The sequence below is a fragment of the Rana temporaria genome, chromosome 5 (genome assembly GCF_905171775.1).
Source record: "Rana temporaria chromosome 5, aRanTem1.1, whole genome shotgun sequence".
Lineage (NCBI taxonomy): Eukaryota > Metazoa > Chordata > Amphibia > Anura > Ranidae > Rana > Rana temporaria.
Window position 1 is genome coordinate 235,696,105 of NC_053493.1, and position 18,810 is coordinate 235,714,914.

The 18,810-nt window shown below is 44.9% G+C and overlaps 1 protein-coding gene across 1 annotated transcript in view; it reads left to right on the top strand.

Moving 5' to 3' along the window:
* The window catches only part of ZCCHC2 (zinc finger CCHC-type containing 2), a 104,959-nt gene that overhangs the window by 27,747 nt on the left and 58,402 nt on the right, over positions 1-18,810 (top strand). The window contains 2 exon segments of the mRNA XM_040353598.1: positions 8,986-9,062; positions 11,234-11,305. Of these exon segments, the coding sequence (XP_040209532.1) occupies positions 8,986-9,062; positions 11,234-11,305 (149 nt within the window).

Consider the following 18,810-nt stretch of genomic DNA (forward strand, 5'->3'; position numbering starts at 1 on the left):
GGTCATGGATAAATGTGTTTTAATATGTCGATGGTGACAGAAAAGGCTATGGTATCCTTTTCCAGGGGCATTTTGCATTTAATCAAATTTAAAAAGTATATGCAGTATTTGTTTTTTTCTCAAAGTCACTACGAACGCCAGTAAAAAGCAGCTGTAAAAATGCGCTATTGCTAGCTTTTTGCAGTGGCGTTCACACGTGTTTAGTCACGTTTTGGCTTTTAGCAGCGTTTTTCTACCTCTATTCAAAATCAATGGTTCCCTGTGAGAGCCGTCTTAACTGATCCAACTTTCAGCCCATTGATTTTAATAGAAGTCGCATTCAAGTCAGATCATGATGATCCGACTTGTGATGCGACTTGTGCTCTGAGGATCTTAAGGCGGAACCCCATGCCAAAATAAACAGCGTGGGGTCCCCTCCCAAGCTATACAAGACCCTTCTGTCTGGTATGGATTATTTTAATTTATTTATTCTTTATATATATATATATATATATATATATATATATATATATATATATATATATATATATATATATATATATATATATATATATATATATATATATATATATTAAAAATCTTCCTCTGGTCTTGGCCACTGTTGCTGTTTTCTGTGCCGCCGACCCAGTCCTCCTCCGACGCTGTCTCACGTCATTGTGCCAGCTCCACTCTGTGCCATCATGTAACATTGCGAGGAGCGGTGTCTCATGGTGACTTCACCAGATGGCCACGCCCCATGGCTGTATAAGAGCCAGCAGAGAGGAGACTGCGTCGGATGAGGACCAGGTCAGGGGCGGAGAAGACCAGAGGAAGATTTTTTTATAAAGGACCTGTCAAAACTGTCTTTTTTTTTTTTTTTCTTTCATACATCACAGGACGCAGAGTTGGGCTAATAATTTTTACCTACTGGGTTATACGCCATCTCTATGTGAATAGACACTGGTAGACAAAGTCTTAGACAGAAAGTGATCCCTTTATAACCCCTCGCACACAGGAAGCACTTCAGTTTTGTAGCAAGCACTGAATTCTCAAAAAGAGGGGGAGGGGGACCTCTGTGTCCCGTGATGTACTCAAAGAAAAGGATTTTACAGGTAAGTATGACGAAAAAATCCTATTTTCTTTTGTCTTGCATCACAGGACACAGTTGGGCTAAAACGCATTACCTACTGGGACGTCCCAGAGCAATAACCTTGAGGGGAGGGAGACACCTTGCCAAACAATGGCCATCAGACCTTATATGGCAGCCCGCTAAGCCCTCTCCCCGCAGACCTCTGCGTCACATACAGTACACTGTGGCCTGAATGAACAACTGATGGACCCAATTGGCAATGGAAGCTTTGGAAGCTGCCTGCCCCTTCTTGGACAAGGGCCTCTTCCCGACAACCCTGGCCGTTGGTTGTCGGGGTCTGCGGGCGGGGGGCTTAATAAGGGGTCCCCCAGATTCCGGCCTCCCACCCTATGTGAATGAGTACGGGGTACATCCTACCCCTACCCATTCACCTGGGGAAAAAAATGTCAAGAAAAAAACACACTAGACAGGTCCTTAAAGTAATTAGGCAGCTCTGGGGGTCGTCTTCTGACTTCAGGGGTCTTCTTGCGACTCTCCGGCCTCTTCTCCGGTGCTTTCTGCCTTCTGCCGGGCTACTCCGCTATCTTCTGCCAGCTCTTTTACTAGCGGTGGCCTGGTCTTCATCGTCGTCTTGTTCCATCTTCTCTTCTTGCGATGTTCACACGACGTTCTCTCCGGCTGTAATGCCATGTGCGCGGTGCGCAACGTCTTGCATAGGCATGGGCCGGGGTCACCGGGTGATGTCACCCGGTGACCCCGCCCCATAGGACATCACAGTCCCGTAGCATGATTGGACTGTGACGTCCTATGGGGCGGGGTCACCGGGTGACATCACCTGGTGACCCCGCCCCATGCCTATATAAATCGTTGCGCACCGCACACACGCCATTACAGCGGGAGAGAACGTTGTGTAGACATCGGAACAAGAGAAGAGGGAAGAAAGACGGCGGAGGAGCCCGGCAGAGAAGAGACCCCGAAGTCGGAAGAAGACCCCCGGAGCTGCCTTTAAATAAATTACTTTAAAAACCTGTGTTGTGTGTGTGTGTGTGTGTGTGTGTGTGTGGTTTTTTTCTTGACATTTTTCCCCCAGGTAAATGGGTAGGGGTACGATGTACCCCATACTCATTCACATAGGGTGGAGGGCTGGAATCTGGGGGACTCCTTATTAAAGGGGACTCCCAGATTCCGATAAGCCCCCAGCCCGCAGACCCCGACAACCAACGGCCAGGGTTGTCTGGAAGGGGTCCTTGTCCTCATCAGCATGGGGGCAAGGTGCTTTTGGGGGGGGGGGGCGCAAGGCAAAGCACCCACCCCCCATGTTGAGTCGCATGCCAAAGTTGGATCTATTAATACAGAATCTGACTTTGATCCGACTTCAGGAAAAAAGTAGTGCAGGAACTACTTTGAAGTCGGTACGACTTAATGTCGTGCCAATATGAATGGTAGTCATTGAAAATCATGGAGAATGACTTGTCGTCATACGATTTTTGCCATCCAAAATCGTGGTACAAGTCCTATAAGTGTAAAAGGGGACTAAGTAGGTCTACTCTACAGCCTTGGCACAAGTCTGTTTTTTTTTTTTTTTTTTTCCTGTCTGTCTGTTTTTGGGCCTAAGGTTTTCAGTTGTAGTTTGCATATAAGGTCTGATGTGTAGAAGCCATTTTGTGCTCCTTGGCAGTTTTTTGCATGTGGCGTGCGCCCTTTCCCCAGAAATGCAGTATTGCTTATGAATAAGTGTGCGCAAAATGGATGCCCTGTGGCAGTAAAGCTACCTGAGCCGGTCGTTAAGTCCTTTAACCACTTGACAACCGAAGTCCGTTATTTAACGTCCTCGACTTTGTACGGTGATATTGTGCAGCTACAGGCATCATTCAGATATCACCTTCTTCAGCCGCCGATTCTGTGCATGATGAGAACAATCAAAGCGGCAGTTCCGCCGCTTGATCATTCTTATAGGCGGCGGGAGGGGGACGTCCCCCCCCCCCCCCCTCTTCCGCTGCCATCCGGTGCTTCCCCGTGCTCTCCCGTGCCATCGGGGGCCCGAAGAGCGAATTGGCTGGCGCTGCCTGGGAAGCATAGAGATGACTGGTGACCAGATGGTCGCCAGTCATCTCTATGACCGTCGGAGGCCCGAGTGCGACGTTATGACGTCACGCCCGGTACCCGGAAGTAAACAAAGCTGCAATTGCGGCTGTCGGCATGTGATCGGTGAATTTTCTTTCACCGATTTCATGCTTGTAAGCCTGGAGGAGAGATGTGGGGTCTTATTGACCCCACATCTCTCCATAAAGAGGACCTGTCACAGTGATTCCTATTACAAGGGATGTTTACATGTTTAAAAGTGATCAAAAAAAAGTGTAAAAAAAAATGTTTTTAAAACGCCCCTGTCCCCGGTAGCTCGCGCGCAGAAGCGAACACGCATGAAAGTCCCGCCCACATATGTAAACGCCGTTCAAACCCCACATGTGAGGTATCGTCGCGTGCGTTAGAGCGTGTGCAACAGTTCTAGCACCTCTAACTCGAAAATGGTAACCTGTAAAAAAAAAAAATCAAAGCGTCGCCTATGGAGATTTTTAAGTACCGAAGTTTGGAGCCATTCCATGAGTGTGCGCAATTTTAAAGCGTGACATGTTGGGTATCTATTTACTTGGCGTAACATCATCTTTCACATTATACAAAATTGGGCTAATTTTACTGTTTTGTTATTTTTTAATTCATGAAACTGTTTTTTTTCCCAAAAAAAAGGCGCTTGAAAAATGATTGCACAAATACCGTGTGAGGGAAAAAAGTTGCAATGACCGCCATTTTATTCCCTAGGGTGTCTGCTTAAAAAATATATATATGTTTTGGGGTTTCTGATTAATTTTCTAGCAAAAAAATTGTGATTTTTCCATGAAGGAGAGAAGTGCCAAAATAGGCCCGGTTGTCAAGTAGTTAATGATAGGTTTTTTTTGTCTGCTAGTTGATACAATTTCTAATGGTTGTCAGTAACCTTGATTACGTTATGCGCATCTGTGCCACCATGCCCCCCCCCCCACACAGATAAAAAGTACATTTAGAGTCTTATGCCGCGTACACACGATCATTTTTCGGCATGAAAAAAACGTTGTTTTAAAAGAATGACATTTAAAATGATCGTGTGTGGGCTTCACATCATTTTTCGGGTTCTGAAAAACGACAAAAAAAAATGATAGTGTGTGGGCTAAAACGACGTTAAAAACCTGCACATGCTCAGAAGCAAGTTATGAGACAGGAGCGCTCGTTCTGGTAAAACTACCATTCGTAATGGAGTAAGCACATTCATCACGCTGACAGACAGAAAAGCGCGAATCGTCTTTTACTAACACGGAATCGGCTAAAGCAGACCCAAGGGTGGCGTAGTCTGCATTGAACTTCCCCTTTATAGTGCCGTCGTACGTGTTGTATGTCACCGCGCTTTGCTAGAGCATTTTTTTTAAACGATGGTGTTTGGGGAAAGTCGTTTTAATGATGAAGTTGGAAAAACATCGTTTTTTCTACATGCTGAAAAACGTAGGTTTTTTTCATGCCGAAAAATGATCGTGTGTACTCGGCATTATCCTAGAAGAATTGGGGTATTCCCTAACATTTGTTATGGCTTAGTCCTTCAGTGAATGTAGGTGTACAGTAGCTTGGGCTATCAGCCATGCCACCATAACAGATGTATTGGTTATAGTCTTATTATTGTACAATGGGGGGGGATGTTGTTCCGTAGATGTATGGTTCGGGCACTAGGCTTTGTCTCATCCATATACAAGGATGTAGATCAGGAATATGCAATTAGCGGACCTCCAGATGTTGCAAAACTACAATTCCCATCATGCCTCTGCCCTTGGGTGTCATGCTTGTGGCTGTCAGAGTCTTGCTATGCCTCATGGGACTTGTAGTTCTGCAACAGCTGGAGGTCCGCTAATTGCATATCCCTGATGTAGATGGTTGCAAGTCGCTGAACGTTTGCTTCTGCAGCAGACTTTTCTTGTGTGCTTATATTTTGTACAAAGTGTCTATCCCCACCATAACTCAGACCTAGTCAATTAATGGATGTTCTGCTGTGTCTTTCAGTTTGCACCCAAGTCTTCAGTTAATTCAATTATATGCTTTTTGTGCATTCTATGTAACGGAATGAGCACAAGTATCTGAACCCAATAGCTGGTGCATTAAAATTCTTCAATTACCTTGTTACATTGGTCACACAAGCTTTCATATGTCATTTATATGTCCTTAATTGACCAAAGTCTCAGGGGTTTGGTTCTTTTATAACTGATTATTTTATTTACATATTTAAAAAAAAAAAATTATATATATATATATATTCGATTTATCTCATTTTAAAGTAAATACATTCATTATCAATTTTCAAAAAAACAAAACGCAGGGGGAGGGAAGAAAGGGGCCCAGTACAACTTCACCATCAATCATTTTCCTATTGGATACACTCTTATTATATAATCTATTCTTTATTCATATGCAGTTCACATCATTTTCCCTTATCTTTTCCCCACCACCTTACCTACCAATTGTATAACTACACATGGAAGATAACACCCCTATGGTGGTGGCAGAGCACATATAATTCTGTTCTAGTATTACAGCAACATTCACGTTTTATATCCCAATCTTATCCCTCTACCCTTTTTCACTTATCCTTCCCTACTCATTCTATAGTTTGAGAAGGATCTATCCTCCCCTGGGATTCCATCTGATGCTATAATAAAGGGTATCGTACCGGGTATCCCTAAACATGGATCCCATATTTCATGGATTTTTTTTTTTATCAAACACCTGCCATTCTTTTAATAAGGTATTGTTAACCTGTGTACGCCATTCCTTAACTTTCGTGCTATAAAATGGCATCATATTAATAGCTGTCCTAACTGCTGATAGATAGATATATATATATATATATATATCTATCTATGAAAAAAAAAAAAAAAACTCCCTCTGAAATTGCCCAATCAAACCACCATATATAGTAGAAATAAGACCCTTCTTAATTTGTGTCTTTGCAATAAGATCTATTAATGGCATAGTTTGTACCTTCAACTTATGATCTTTAAATTGGGCCTGTGGGGTGTGTCATAATTGTAAATATTGAAAGAAGTTATGTGGTAACAGAGTATTCTCTTTGTAATTAATGTTTTTAAAATGTTATTGGAATATAACTGTGAAATATATTGAATCTCCATTTCTCGCCTCACCCCAAATGCTTTCAATTTATCTTTTAATACTTTATATTTTCCCATATAGGGGTATAAACTTGTATATCTACGTATTGCATTATGTCTCATTTCCTGCCACAATTTGTTCATAAGTACTAGGGTGGGTTTTTGAGTAACATTACCAAAAGACCCAGATTCCAGCTGGGCTATTAAATGACTACGGGAGAGTCGAGTCAACAGTAGCGATTGAGTTGGGTCCTTCCAATCCATGAAACCCCATCCCTACCATCTGTTGGAGTTGAGCATTAAATAAAATACATCCTAGGATTTGACACGGTAAACCCCCCTCCCCCTATCTATTGAAAATTGTAATGTAGAAAGCTTAATTCTGGTATTTTACCCTTCCATAATATAATACTGAACAAAGAGTATTTTATTTCTTTTTTAAAACCATTTAAGAGGTATCCAATTTGGTGAATTATGCAAAATATAAAGTAACTGAGGGCTCCAGAGCATTTTTAACCAAATTTGCACGCCCCACTAGCGACAACGGTAATTTAGTCCATATTTTGCTATTCACCTTGAATTTATCTAATAATGGCATCAAATTATGATTAAAATATTCCTCAGTTTTTAAAGCGGGAGTTCACCCATTTGTAAAAAAAAAAAATTTCTCCCCTTAGCTTCCTGCTCGTTCGGTCTAGGGGAATCGGCTATTTGTATTAAAATATGAGCAGTACTTACCCGTTTTCGAGCTGCATCTTCTTCCGTCGCTTCCGGGTATGGGTCTTCGGGAGCGGGCGTTCCTTCTTGATTGACAGCCTTCCGAGAGGCTTCCGACGGTCGCATCCATCGCGTCACTCGTAGCCGAAAGAAGCTGAACGTCGGTGCGGCTCTATACTGCGCCTGCGCACCGACGTTCGGCTTCTTTCGGAAAATCGTGACGCGATGGATGCGACCGTCGGAAGCCTCTCGGAAGCCTGTCAATCAAGAAGGAACGCCCATTCCCGAAGCCCATACCCGGAAGCGACGGAGAGGATGCATCTCGTAAACGGGTAAGTACTGCACATATTTTAAAATAAATAGCCGATTCCCCTAGTAAAAACGAGCAGGAATCTAAGGGGGAAAAGTGCCCTCTAAGGGTGAACCCCCGCTTTAAGGAGACCCATATGCCATACACAGAAAGCAATCTGATTTGCTTTCTGCGGTAAAGTTGGGGACATCTCATCTACTGGGATCAATGCAGATTTATCCCAATTTATACTGAAACCCTTGAAATCAGCTATTCATCTGTATCTCCCAAAAACAACAAGGCATCATCGGCATACAGGTGAAACTCGAAAAATTAAAATATTGTGCAAAAGTTAATTTATTTCACTAATGCAACTTAAAAACTTATCCCTTTTTTTTTTTTTTTTTTTTTTTGCCCAAAAGTTTTGATTATCTGCTTTTATTTTGTGTTTTTAAGATTACCTTTTTTTAATCTAATCTAAATTATACACACAAGTGCACAGTTGGAGGCTTGTTGTGTTTAAAGCGGAGCTCCACCCTAAAGTGGAACTCCCGCTGATCGGATCCCTCCCCCCACTTCCAGCCACAGTCTGCGGGCAGGACGTCACCCCCCCCCCCCCCTCCCCTTCCGTTGTGTTCTGGGAACACTCGGCTCCCAGAGCACAGCAGGAGTCAATCAGCAGGCGCAGCACGACTCGCGCTTGCGCCGTAGGGAACCGGGCAGTGAAGCCGGAGCGCTTCACTTCCTGGTTCCCTCACCGAGGTTGGCGGGGGGGCAGCAGAGTGACGAGCGATCACTCGTCCTCTGCTGCGGACGGCGCTGGACTCCAGAACAGGTAAGTGTGCCGATATTAAAAGTCAGCAGCTGCAGTATTTGTAGCTGCTGACTTAATATTTTTTTTTTTTTTTCAGCGGACATCCGCTTTAATAAATGTTTACATTTGAGACATTTTCTGTATCACTTCTTATTACTAAAACTCCTGGACTGCATACTCAATGTGAAAGCCCAAGGGTCAGACTGATCATGTGAAAAAGGCTTAAGGCTGCTTTACACTAGTCTGTTGCGTTTTACCCACACTGTGGGTGCAGTTCAATGCACCTGTGGCTTTCCTTTGGGTAAGCTGCACTTTGCCATAGACTTCTATTACATCCTGCAGGTGTAGTGCACTTTCTGAAACTGCACCAAACCCTGCAGCTAAAAACAGAAGTCTATGGCTCAGTGCAGGTAACGTGCAGGTGTACCGCAATGCACCTGTGGATCAGTTTGAAAGCAGCCCAGTAACTACTGCAGAACAGATATACACATATATACACATGGATTTTAGTAATAAACTTACCTTTAATAACAGTTTTTCATTCAAGTATCGCTGGCTGCTGCTGCCCCAGGCCGAGTGCATTTGGTATCACTCCGCCTATGACAGGAGCCAGTGCTATACAGGAAGTATTGGCTTATGTGGCTCTGCTCCGCAGCCGCTTGGTTCCACTAGCGATGGCTTTATTCAAAAAACTGATGCTCTGGGATGGCAGGCCGGCAATTTGCAAACTGGGCTTGCCAACAAAGAGCAGGCCGCGGGCCACATCAGAGGGCTCTCTGGGCCACTGGTTGCACACCCCTGGTCTAATGGCTGTAACTTTCAAAACCAAGATATCACTGAAATATGGAAAAAACATGGGATTTTCAGAATGCACTAAATTAATGTTATCACTTTTTTTGTTTTGCATCTACAGCAGTGCACATCGAGAAAATCAGTTTTAAATATGTGCAGCGGAGGAGAGCTGAAAAGAATTCGGAATACACTTTTGAGGTGGGTGTATAGTTTTACACATGATTTACATTTTTATTTTTTAAATGGTTAAACGGTTTGTCTCATCTCTGTAAATTATACTTTCTGCTGGAGAGCTTTTTTTTTTTTTTAAAAAAATAGACTTGCTGGCTAGATCACCAGATGAAATTGGAGGAAAGCAAGTCTAACTACTTAACCCCCGGACCATATTGCTGCCCAAAGACCAGAGCACTTTTTGCGATTCGGGACTGCGCCGCTTTAACTGACAATTGCGCGGTCGTGCGACGTGGCTCCCAAACAAAATTGGCGTCCTTTTTTTCCCACAAATAGAGCTTTCTTTTGGTGGTATTTGATCACCTCTGCGGTTTTTATTTTTTGCGCTATAAACAAAAATAGAGCGACAATTTTGAAAAAAAATAATATTTTTTACTTTTTGCTATAATAAATATCCCCCAAAAATATATAAAAAAACATATTTTTTCCTCAGTTTAGGCCGATACGTATTCTTCTACATATTTTTAGTAAAAAAAAATCACAATAAGCGTTTATTGATTGGTTTGCGCAAAAGTTATAGCGTTTACAAAATAGGGGGTATTTTTATGGTATTTTTATTAATATATTTTTTTACTAGTAATGGCGGCGATCAGCGATTTTTTTTTTCCGGTACTGCGACATTATGGCGGACACTTCTGACACATTTTTGGGACCATTGGCATTTTTATAGCGATCCGTGCTATAAAAATGCATTGGATTACTATAAAAATGCCACTGGCAGTGAAGGGGTTAACACTAGGGGGCGGGGAAGGGGTTAAGTATGTCCCTGTGTGTTATCTTACTGTGGGGGGGGTGGCCTCACTAGGGGAAACACTGATCCTCTGTTCATACATTGTATGAACAGAAGATCAGCATTTCCCCTGCTGACAGGACCGAGAGCTGTGTGTTTACACACACACAGAGCTCCCGGTCCCCGCTCTGTAACGAGCGATCGCGTGTGCCCGGCGGCGATCGAGCCCCGCCAGGCACACGCACGGGAGTCGGGGGCGCGCACGCGCCCCTTAGTGGCGGCTCAAAGACCCGCCGTATAGCTACGGTCTCTCGCCCAGGAGAGCTGGCCTGCCGCTGTATAATGACGGTGTGCGGTCGGCTAGTGGCTAATGCAGGGAATTCAGTTACACAGGATACATTTAGGTGTGCACAAAGACTCTAGAACCGAAAGGATACTTATTGGTACTGATGGGGGAGAACCCAGCTTGCCTGCGCTAAGGTGAGGGCCCTTGAAAGGGCAGTGTCTAATGCCGGGTACACACGATTAGAAAATCGTTCAAAAATTAAAGATTTTGGAGCAATCGTACGATAATCTGATAGTTTGTACAGAGCTTTTCGAGAGTCGATCAGGACAGTTCATTCGATTTTATTATTTGATCGGACATGCACAATTTTTTTTTTTTTCGTATGCCAGATCGTACAATTTTAGTTTAATGCATTTGAAAATGCAATACAAATGCATTAACACATGACATCACTTCTGAATTTTTATTCTGTTATATGCAAATTTTTGTGCTTTTAGTAAACTCATCAGATTCGATCAGCATGCAAAAAAAAGACGATCATTCGTCCCATAATCTTATCATGTGTACCGGGCATAAGGAACTGTCTGGTCTTCTCCAGAGCTCCTAAAGGTGGCGATATGTTTAGTTTCAGACGATTCCCAGATTGCGGTTTTCTTATTCACCTTAGCTGGCAGCTACTGGGAACTAAAGGCTGATAAGCAGGCAAGAGTTACGGAAACACTGGGGGAGTCAGAAAGTAGGACGCTATGACTCTTGAAAAGTCAAGGAAGGAAGCACTGGGGGGGGGGGGGGGGGGGGGGGTGTCTAGCTAATTGAATCAACAGCAGTTGGTTAATCAGTCTTGAACACATGCCTTTTGGAATAACCATCACCAGCAGAACCTTGCAAGTTGAAGCCATGGAACCACATGTGCCAGCATGACTGCTGTTCTTTAGGAATGGAGGAGACTGATAAGCAACAAAATTGCTTTGGGCCAATAAATGCTCAGCTGTCCTGAACAAAAATGTTTATTGCATGTTAGATTAGATGACCAGTTATAAGGCATAGAACTGACAAACTTCCAGAATGGAAACACATCTGGTTCCGAATTGGTTAAGCATATCTGTTTTCATTTTGTTTTAGGTCACCTGGTCCGATAACTCCAAAACATCAGTAACCAAGTCATATCGAGAGTTGGTGGAATTTCTGTTAACGGTATTGCCCATTTTCTGATGATATAAAAATAATTAACCATATGTACTTACAAAGCAAAAATGTTGATCACTTGGTGATCTGGCAAATAATTTAGGGAAAGAAATGCACAAGCTTCCGACTAATTGCTTGGTCGTTACTAAACAATTCAGTTTTAAAGCCATAGACTAAATGCTACAAGGATTTATGCTGTTGGGATAGAAGTGTTGAGGGTTATGAATGAATGTACTTGTGTTGCCCAAAGTATTCTGTAAAATGTATCTTAAAGTGGCTCTTCAGTCCTCAAGTGTCTCTGCCTCCTCAAGCGCCACAATTATAGTCTGTGTTCAGATTTAAATGCCTTGCACAAGCAAAAAATACGCTTCCAGCTTCCCTATTCAGCAGCCTTTGCATGGCAAAAATAGCCGATGCGCCCAGCTCCCAATCTACATACAGGGTGCCGGAGGCATGGATTCCAATGGGCGGTGGGGGGTTTAGAAGCACATGATTGGAGCCTGAGGCTTTAATTGGCTTAAAAAATGTGTGGGTTCGGGGCGCAGAGCACTGCGCTCCGAGCCCACCCACTTCTGTGATGATAGCGAATTAATATTCGCTATTGTCTTCCTAAGAGGAAGACAATAGCGAAGGAGGAGACGCCAGGTGGAGGAGAAGACGCCAGGTGAAGCCGCCGCCCGGATGAAGCTCTGTCACTGACCTAGAGAGTATGGGGCTGATGACAGACGGAAGGGGGGTGCCCATCAGGGGGTACAGGGGGGTGCAGCTGATCTGATGGGTGGGGAGGAGTGGCAGGTGGATTGTTTGCTGCCCCCCCCCCAAAGAAAATATAGCACCAGCCGCCACTCTCTTGATCACTCCTTATTGCCTGTTAAAGTGGAGATCCACCCAAAAGGGGAAGTTCCGCTTTGAGGCCCCCTCTCCTGCTCCTCTTTCAGTAATGGCACTTTTTTTGGAGGGTGGAGCAAGTACCCAATTTTGACAGGTATCCGCTCCCACTGTGATCAGAAGTGGAAGTTCTCGTGTGATGGGTGCCAGAACACTTTCTCCAGCTGCCCTGTTTTGGGGCAGTGCAGGACCTGCTGAAGCACGGGGTGATAGTACCTGTGCCGCTGCCAGAAAGGTTTCAGGGATTTTACTCCAATCTGTTTGTAGTCCCAAAGAAGGACACGGTCAGTCTAATCCTGGATCTCAAGGCCCTCAACACCTTTGTAAAGGTGCGAAGGTTCATGATGGAATCAGTTCGCTCTGTGGTCGCTGCACTCCATCCGGGGGATTTTCTAGTGTCCTTGGACATCAAGTACGCATACTTGCATCAGAGATTTCTGCGTTTTTGCAGTTGGGGACAATCAATACCATTTGTGGCTTTCCCTTTTGGCCTGGCATCGGCACCAAGGGTTTGCACTAAGGTGCTCACCCTGATTCTGGCCTTGTTGAGACAGCAAGGTATCGCTATCGTGGGCTACCTGGATGACCTCCTCCTGAGAGCTACTTCAGACTCAGAATTAGAGGAGGATGTAGCGATTGCCAGTCAGACCCTTCAAGAATTTGGTTGGGTACTGACCCTCCAGAAGTCGGTGTTGGTGCTGACTCAGCGCCTGGAATACCTGGGCTTGATCCTGGACTCCTCGGAGGCAAAGGTTTTTCTCCCTTTAGAAAAATTGCAGGCTCTTCAGGTGGCGGTGAAGCTGTTGTAATCCCGCAGGTGGTCATCGCGTCCTGGGTCTCATGGTGGCCTCCTTCGAGGCGGTACCGTATGCGCAATTCCACACTCGAGTCTTGCAGAAGGAGATCCTGTCCAAGTGGGACAAGTCTCCGTTGTCCCTGGATTGTCAAATCCGGGTGAGCCAACTAGTCGTTAGGACTTCCCTGGTCTGGTGGTTGACAGCTCCGGCCCTTCAGTCCGGAAAGTCGTTCCTTCCCTTTCACTGGATGGTGATCACGACGGACTCCAGCCTGACCGGTTGGGGGGGGTGTTTGGGGGGTCCAGTCAACACAAGGTCGCTGGACATAGGAAGAATACCGCCTGCTGATCAATGTACTAGAACTTCGGGCGATCAGGCAGTGCCTCTCCACATGGTCAGAGGCTTCAGGGGTGTCCAGTCAGGATCCAGTCGGACAACGCCACACCAGTGGCGTATGTCAACTATTAAGGAGGAACAAGGATCTTGGCTGCAGCATCGGAGGTCGCTCGCATCCTGCGGTGGGCAGAAAGGAGCGTGCCGGCTCTATCGGTCGGATACATTCCGGGCGTAGAAAACTGGCAGGCGGACTACCTAAGTCGCCAGATGCTGGACCAAGTAGAATGGTCACTACACCTGGTCGTGTTTCAACTCCTTTGCCTAAAATTGGGCATGCCAGATGTGGATCTCCTGGCTTCTCGATTCAATTGGAAGGTATTGAGGTTTGCGGCCGGGTCAAAAGATCCCAGGTGGCCCTGTGGCGACAGTATTGGCTGATCTATGCTTTTTCCCCACTGAAACTTCTTCCTCGTCTTCTCCGCAGAGTGGAGACCGAGGGGATTCCGGAAATCCTAATTGCCCCAGATTGGCCTCGGCGTCCATGGTACTCCGACCTGGTGCGCCTGGTGGTGGATGCCCATTGGCGACTGCCGATGCGAGAGGACCTTCTGTCACATACTTCATCCTGCTTTACAGTCTCTGGCTTTAACGGCATGGCTATTGAAAGCCAGATACTAAGGGACAGAGGTCTGTTGGATTCAGTAATTTCCACTATGCTGAGGGCAAGGAAGTCCTCTTCTCGGAAGATCTACCATCGCAAGTGGAAGGCATACATCTCTGTGTGAGGAGATGGAGTGGCATCCACGGGCATATTCGGTTTCCAGGATCCTGCTGTTTCTACAGTGTGGAGTGGATCAGAAACTTGCCTTAAGCACCATTAAGGGGCAGATTTCAGCCTTGGCTGTTTTCTTTCAACGACCCCTGGCGGCTCATTCACTGGTGAGTATGTTTGTGCAAGGGGTCCGACATGTGGCTCCTCCGGTTCGACCACCACTACCTCCGTGGGATTTGAACCTGGTGCTCTTGGTACTTCAGAAACCTCCCTTTGAGAACATCAGAGAGATTCCTCTTTTGACACCCTCTCAAAGTTGCCTTTCTGGTGGCCATTACATCTGTCGGGAGGGTTTCTGAGTTGGCGGCCTTGTCTTGCAAGTCCTCCTACTTGATCTTCCATAAGGATAAAGCGGTGCAGATGGAACGCCCGCAGCCTTCGTTTCTTCCGAAGGTGATTTCAGCTTTTCATCTGAATGAGGACATTGTACTTCCATCCTTGTGTCCTTGGCCGTCGCATCCCAAAGAGGTTGCGTTACATTCCTTAGACGTGGAATGTGCTCTGCGGGTGTATCTGTCTGCTTCGGCTCCGTTTTCCAGAGTTCCGACTCACTGTGTCGGTGACCGGTCCAAAGAAAGGTCTGGCGGTCTCGACGGCCACCATTTCTCATGGATCAGAGAGATTGTGATTCAGGCTCATGCCCTTAAAGGGTGGGCGCCTCCCTTTCCTGTTATGGCACATTCGACCAGGGTGGTTGGTGCCTCCTGGGCTTTTCGACATAAAGCGTCTATCTCTCAGGTGTGTCTCGCAGGTGTGTAAGGTGGCGACCTGGTCGTCCGTTCACACCTTCACTAAATTTTACAAGGTTGACGTGCATGCATCTGCGGATGCTTGCTTCGACGCAAGGTTTTGCAGGCGGCTGTTTAATGTTGCAACTCCTCCGTTGAGGAGCTCTGTTTGTTTGGGGTGAAGTTTGTTTGCTGTTCCCACCCCTCGTTTTTTCGACACTGCTTGGGGGACGTTCTACTGGTCAAGAATAAAGGCGCTGTGTCCATCCATGGACGAAAGAGAAAATAGGACTTTTGTACTCGTAAAATCCTTTTCTCTGAAGTTCATGGACGGACAAGGCACCGACCCCTCCTGTTTGAGTTTGTACTGCTTTTTGACGAGTTTGAGTGCAGGGTGAGGGGTTATGACCAGAAGGACCTCCCCCCTCGGCGGGGCTGTTCAACTTTAGTATAATTACATTTGACCTCTGATGAAGTCGCATGACGTGACGATACATGTAAGGAATTGGGTACCCATGTGGCTGGAAGTGACATCCGTCCATGCTACAGCTACACCAGACCTAGGATTGCTGTTTTAAATCGTTTGTTTGCTTTTTGTAAGCCTTTTTTAAATAAATATTTTGGCTTAACGTGCTTCACGATTTTGGGAATCTTTACTTTCTTTCCTGGATTGGACCTGTGGACAACCTGTGGATGTTTGGAGGCATCCATTTTCTTGAAGACCAGCCTGGTTCACAACAAACACCCATACAAGCTGACGCGCTGTTTGGGAGAGGACTACGATACCACTCTGAGCTACTGCCCTGTTGGGCTAAGGTAAGCGCTCTGTGAGCCCAGTATCAGGAAGGAAGAAGATTACCCTGTATAGAAAACACTTTGAATACATGAAATACACTGGTTTATGAACTTTACTTCAATGAATTGTTTCTTGCTTATATGTCATTGGATCCTATAAGCACCTTCTCTAATTCACCAGTATTTGAACTTTATTGTTACACCAGCATCTTATCAGCACTGTGCACACTAGTGCATAATAGATAGGATTGCTCATCCAGCACTTTTCAGTTTGTGATTTATTATTTATTTTGTCACATTTTGTTACACCAGCATCCTATCAGCACTGTGTACACATGTGTATAATAGGATTGCTCATCCAGCACTTTTCAGTTTGTGATTCATTATTACATTTTTTTTTTTTTATATATTTACATATATTTATTCACACGGTTTTTTACTCTCTTATTAATTTCAGTACTTTATTTTATTTATTTGCGCTCATCACTTCCCTCTATTTATTTTTTTGTATATCTAACATGTCTGCCTAGTCCTCTCCTAATAGACGGAACATAACCCACTTGTCAAGACTAAAGGAGCCGTGTCCGTCCATGGACTTCAGAGAAAGGGATTTTACAAAAATCCTATTTTTTTTTTCATACAAAGTGCACTTATTTTTTGTGCCACTTACCCACTCTGCAGATGCATACTTAATTAAATCCAACATCCTTGGCCTCCTAGGGATCGCTTCCATTCTGCTCCACAATTCCTCCGTTTCCTGGTCGTGCCTGAGCAGTAGTGACCCTTTGAAGTCTGGGGCTCATCTCCTGGCCAAGAGATGGAGGTAGAGAAGTGTTCTTTTTTTTTTTTTTTTTTTAGGGCTCTATTGTGCAGGCCTAGTAAGGTTTTGTACCTGCGGAAGTGATCAGGAGGCTGTAAATCATTTCCAGGAGAAAGCCGACAAGCAGCTTGTGAGGTACACAGCCTATGTGAGTGTGTGTAAAAGCCACTGCTGCCACCAACATTCTCTGTAAACCGGTGGCAGTGCAAAGGTGAAAGCAAGCCTTATGCTTTGTCAATTCAGGGCAAAGTAACAGGCTAAATCCATTTCCTTCACTTCCCAGCCACTTCACTCTGTGTCAGAAAGGAAGTAACCCAGTACTTTCAGGGGTAGGGTAACATGTCAATCAAATACATGTAATGGCACTAGGCTAAACATGGCTCCTTTACAAGAGCAGTCCTGTGTAATGCACAAATCCAATGAATCGCAGCTTACGCGGGAAAGAGGAAAGGAAACTTTATACCTCCCGGGGAGTTTTGTATTACCATATTGCTTTGTACCGTATGGTCAAGCCACAGGTTTGTTTTATTCAGTCATATACATTGATGGAAAAGTATAAGGACACTTTGGGCTTGGCTCACACCTGTACGATTTATGTTTGCTGAAACACAAGACAATCCATATCCACATACATTGTTTTCTATGGTGCCTGTTCAATGGGGGCTCATGAAAAATGCATGTACATGCGTTTTTTGGTGTGTGTTTTTTTTTTTTTTTATTGTGTTTTGGTTTTAACAACCAGTCTCCTCCTTTTCAAAACAAAAAACGTTTTAAGAATGAAGCTGCAAAATGCACCAAAAAAAAAAAAAAGAAAGCATAAAGAAGCACATTCACATGTGTGAACCTAGACTTTCTTTTAATGGAATTTTCTTTTTGAAAATGCCCTCAACAAAAAACTTCCTGTAGATCAGGGGTGGCCAACCAGTGGCCCGGGGGCCACATGTGGCCCGCAAAGCCCTCTGATGTGGCCTGTGACCTCCTGCTCTGGAATGGTGGGTTGGCAAGCCCAGATCACAGGTTGCTGACCCCACCATACCACAGCATCAGTGTGGTGAATGAATCTGGTGGTAGAGGAAGAAAGCGGCTGCGGAGCAGAGCCCCATAAGCCGATGCTTCCTCTACAGCGCCAGCTTTTACACAGGCGGAGTCTATGGCAAAGTTCACGCTGCACCCGGGGTGTGGGTAAACCACAGAACATCAGTGTGAAAGCAGTCTTAAGCCCTTTTCACACGATCAGCCTGACCAAATGGGGCCCTCAATTCACCTCTATAGAGCGCCAGATGTCCGTTTACGCCCACCTACCTCCAATCCGAGTTCGTCCCCTTTCATCTGGGCGGATCAGAGGGCCTATAGAGTAGCCGTGACCTGTCATCCACCCGCTACGCTCATTATGGCCCCCGACTGGTTACCAAGTTGCTTATATGGCCCTCGATCTTCAAAAGGTTGGGCACCCCTGCTGTAGATACTGTTCAGGCTTAAAGAGGAACTGCAGTCTGCTCACATAAATTTAATAAAAACATCTTTGCTAGGGTTGCACCGATATCACTTTTTTAAGACTGATACTCCCACCCCCCCCCAAGTACTCGCTGATACTGATACTTTTTTTAATATCATGTGACAGTGGCACTGATGAGGCGTGGACTGGACTGTCTGGGTTTTTTTTTTTTTTTTTTTTTACAATTTATGTATATAATTTTATTTTTACAATGCCTTATTTTGGCGACGGGGGGGGGGTCCGGCTGGGGTTGTGGACAGTCAGTGGCAGTGTGTGTGTTTGTGTGTGTGTGTGTTTTTTTTTTTTGTTTTTTTTTTTTTACAATTTTTACTCTAAAATATTTACTTATTACAATGTTTCTCCCCCCCCCCTTTTTTAAGGGGGGCTTTGGTGAGATGTCAGGGGTAGTGATGGAAGAAAATCCGACGGGACAGTTCGCGAACGCTAACCGCAAATGTCCGCGGCAGGCCTCATTGACTTTAATGCCAGGCGAATATTAAAAACCTGCAGGTCATATTTGCAGCCACAAATTGCTTACTAGCTGTACACAAATAGTCCCACAACATGGACACTGACCTACCAAAAGTATTACGTGAAAAATCGGATACATAAGTAAGTGCCGGCAATTACAAGCCCCAAAAATTAGCCGACAGGCGTTCACTTGACGGCAAACAACTTTGTATTCTGTGGCTGGCGGTACATTAGGCATTCACCGTATACAGAAGTAAGTGTCGGCCATTACAGGCCCCAAAAATTAGCCCACGGCCACAGGCGTTCCCCGGACAGTAAACAACTTTGTATTCTGTGGCTGGTGGTACATTAG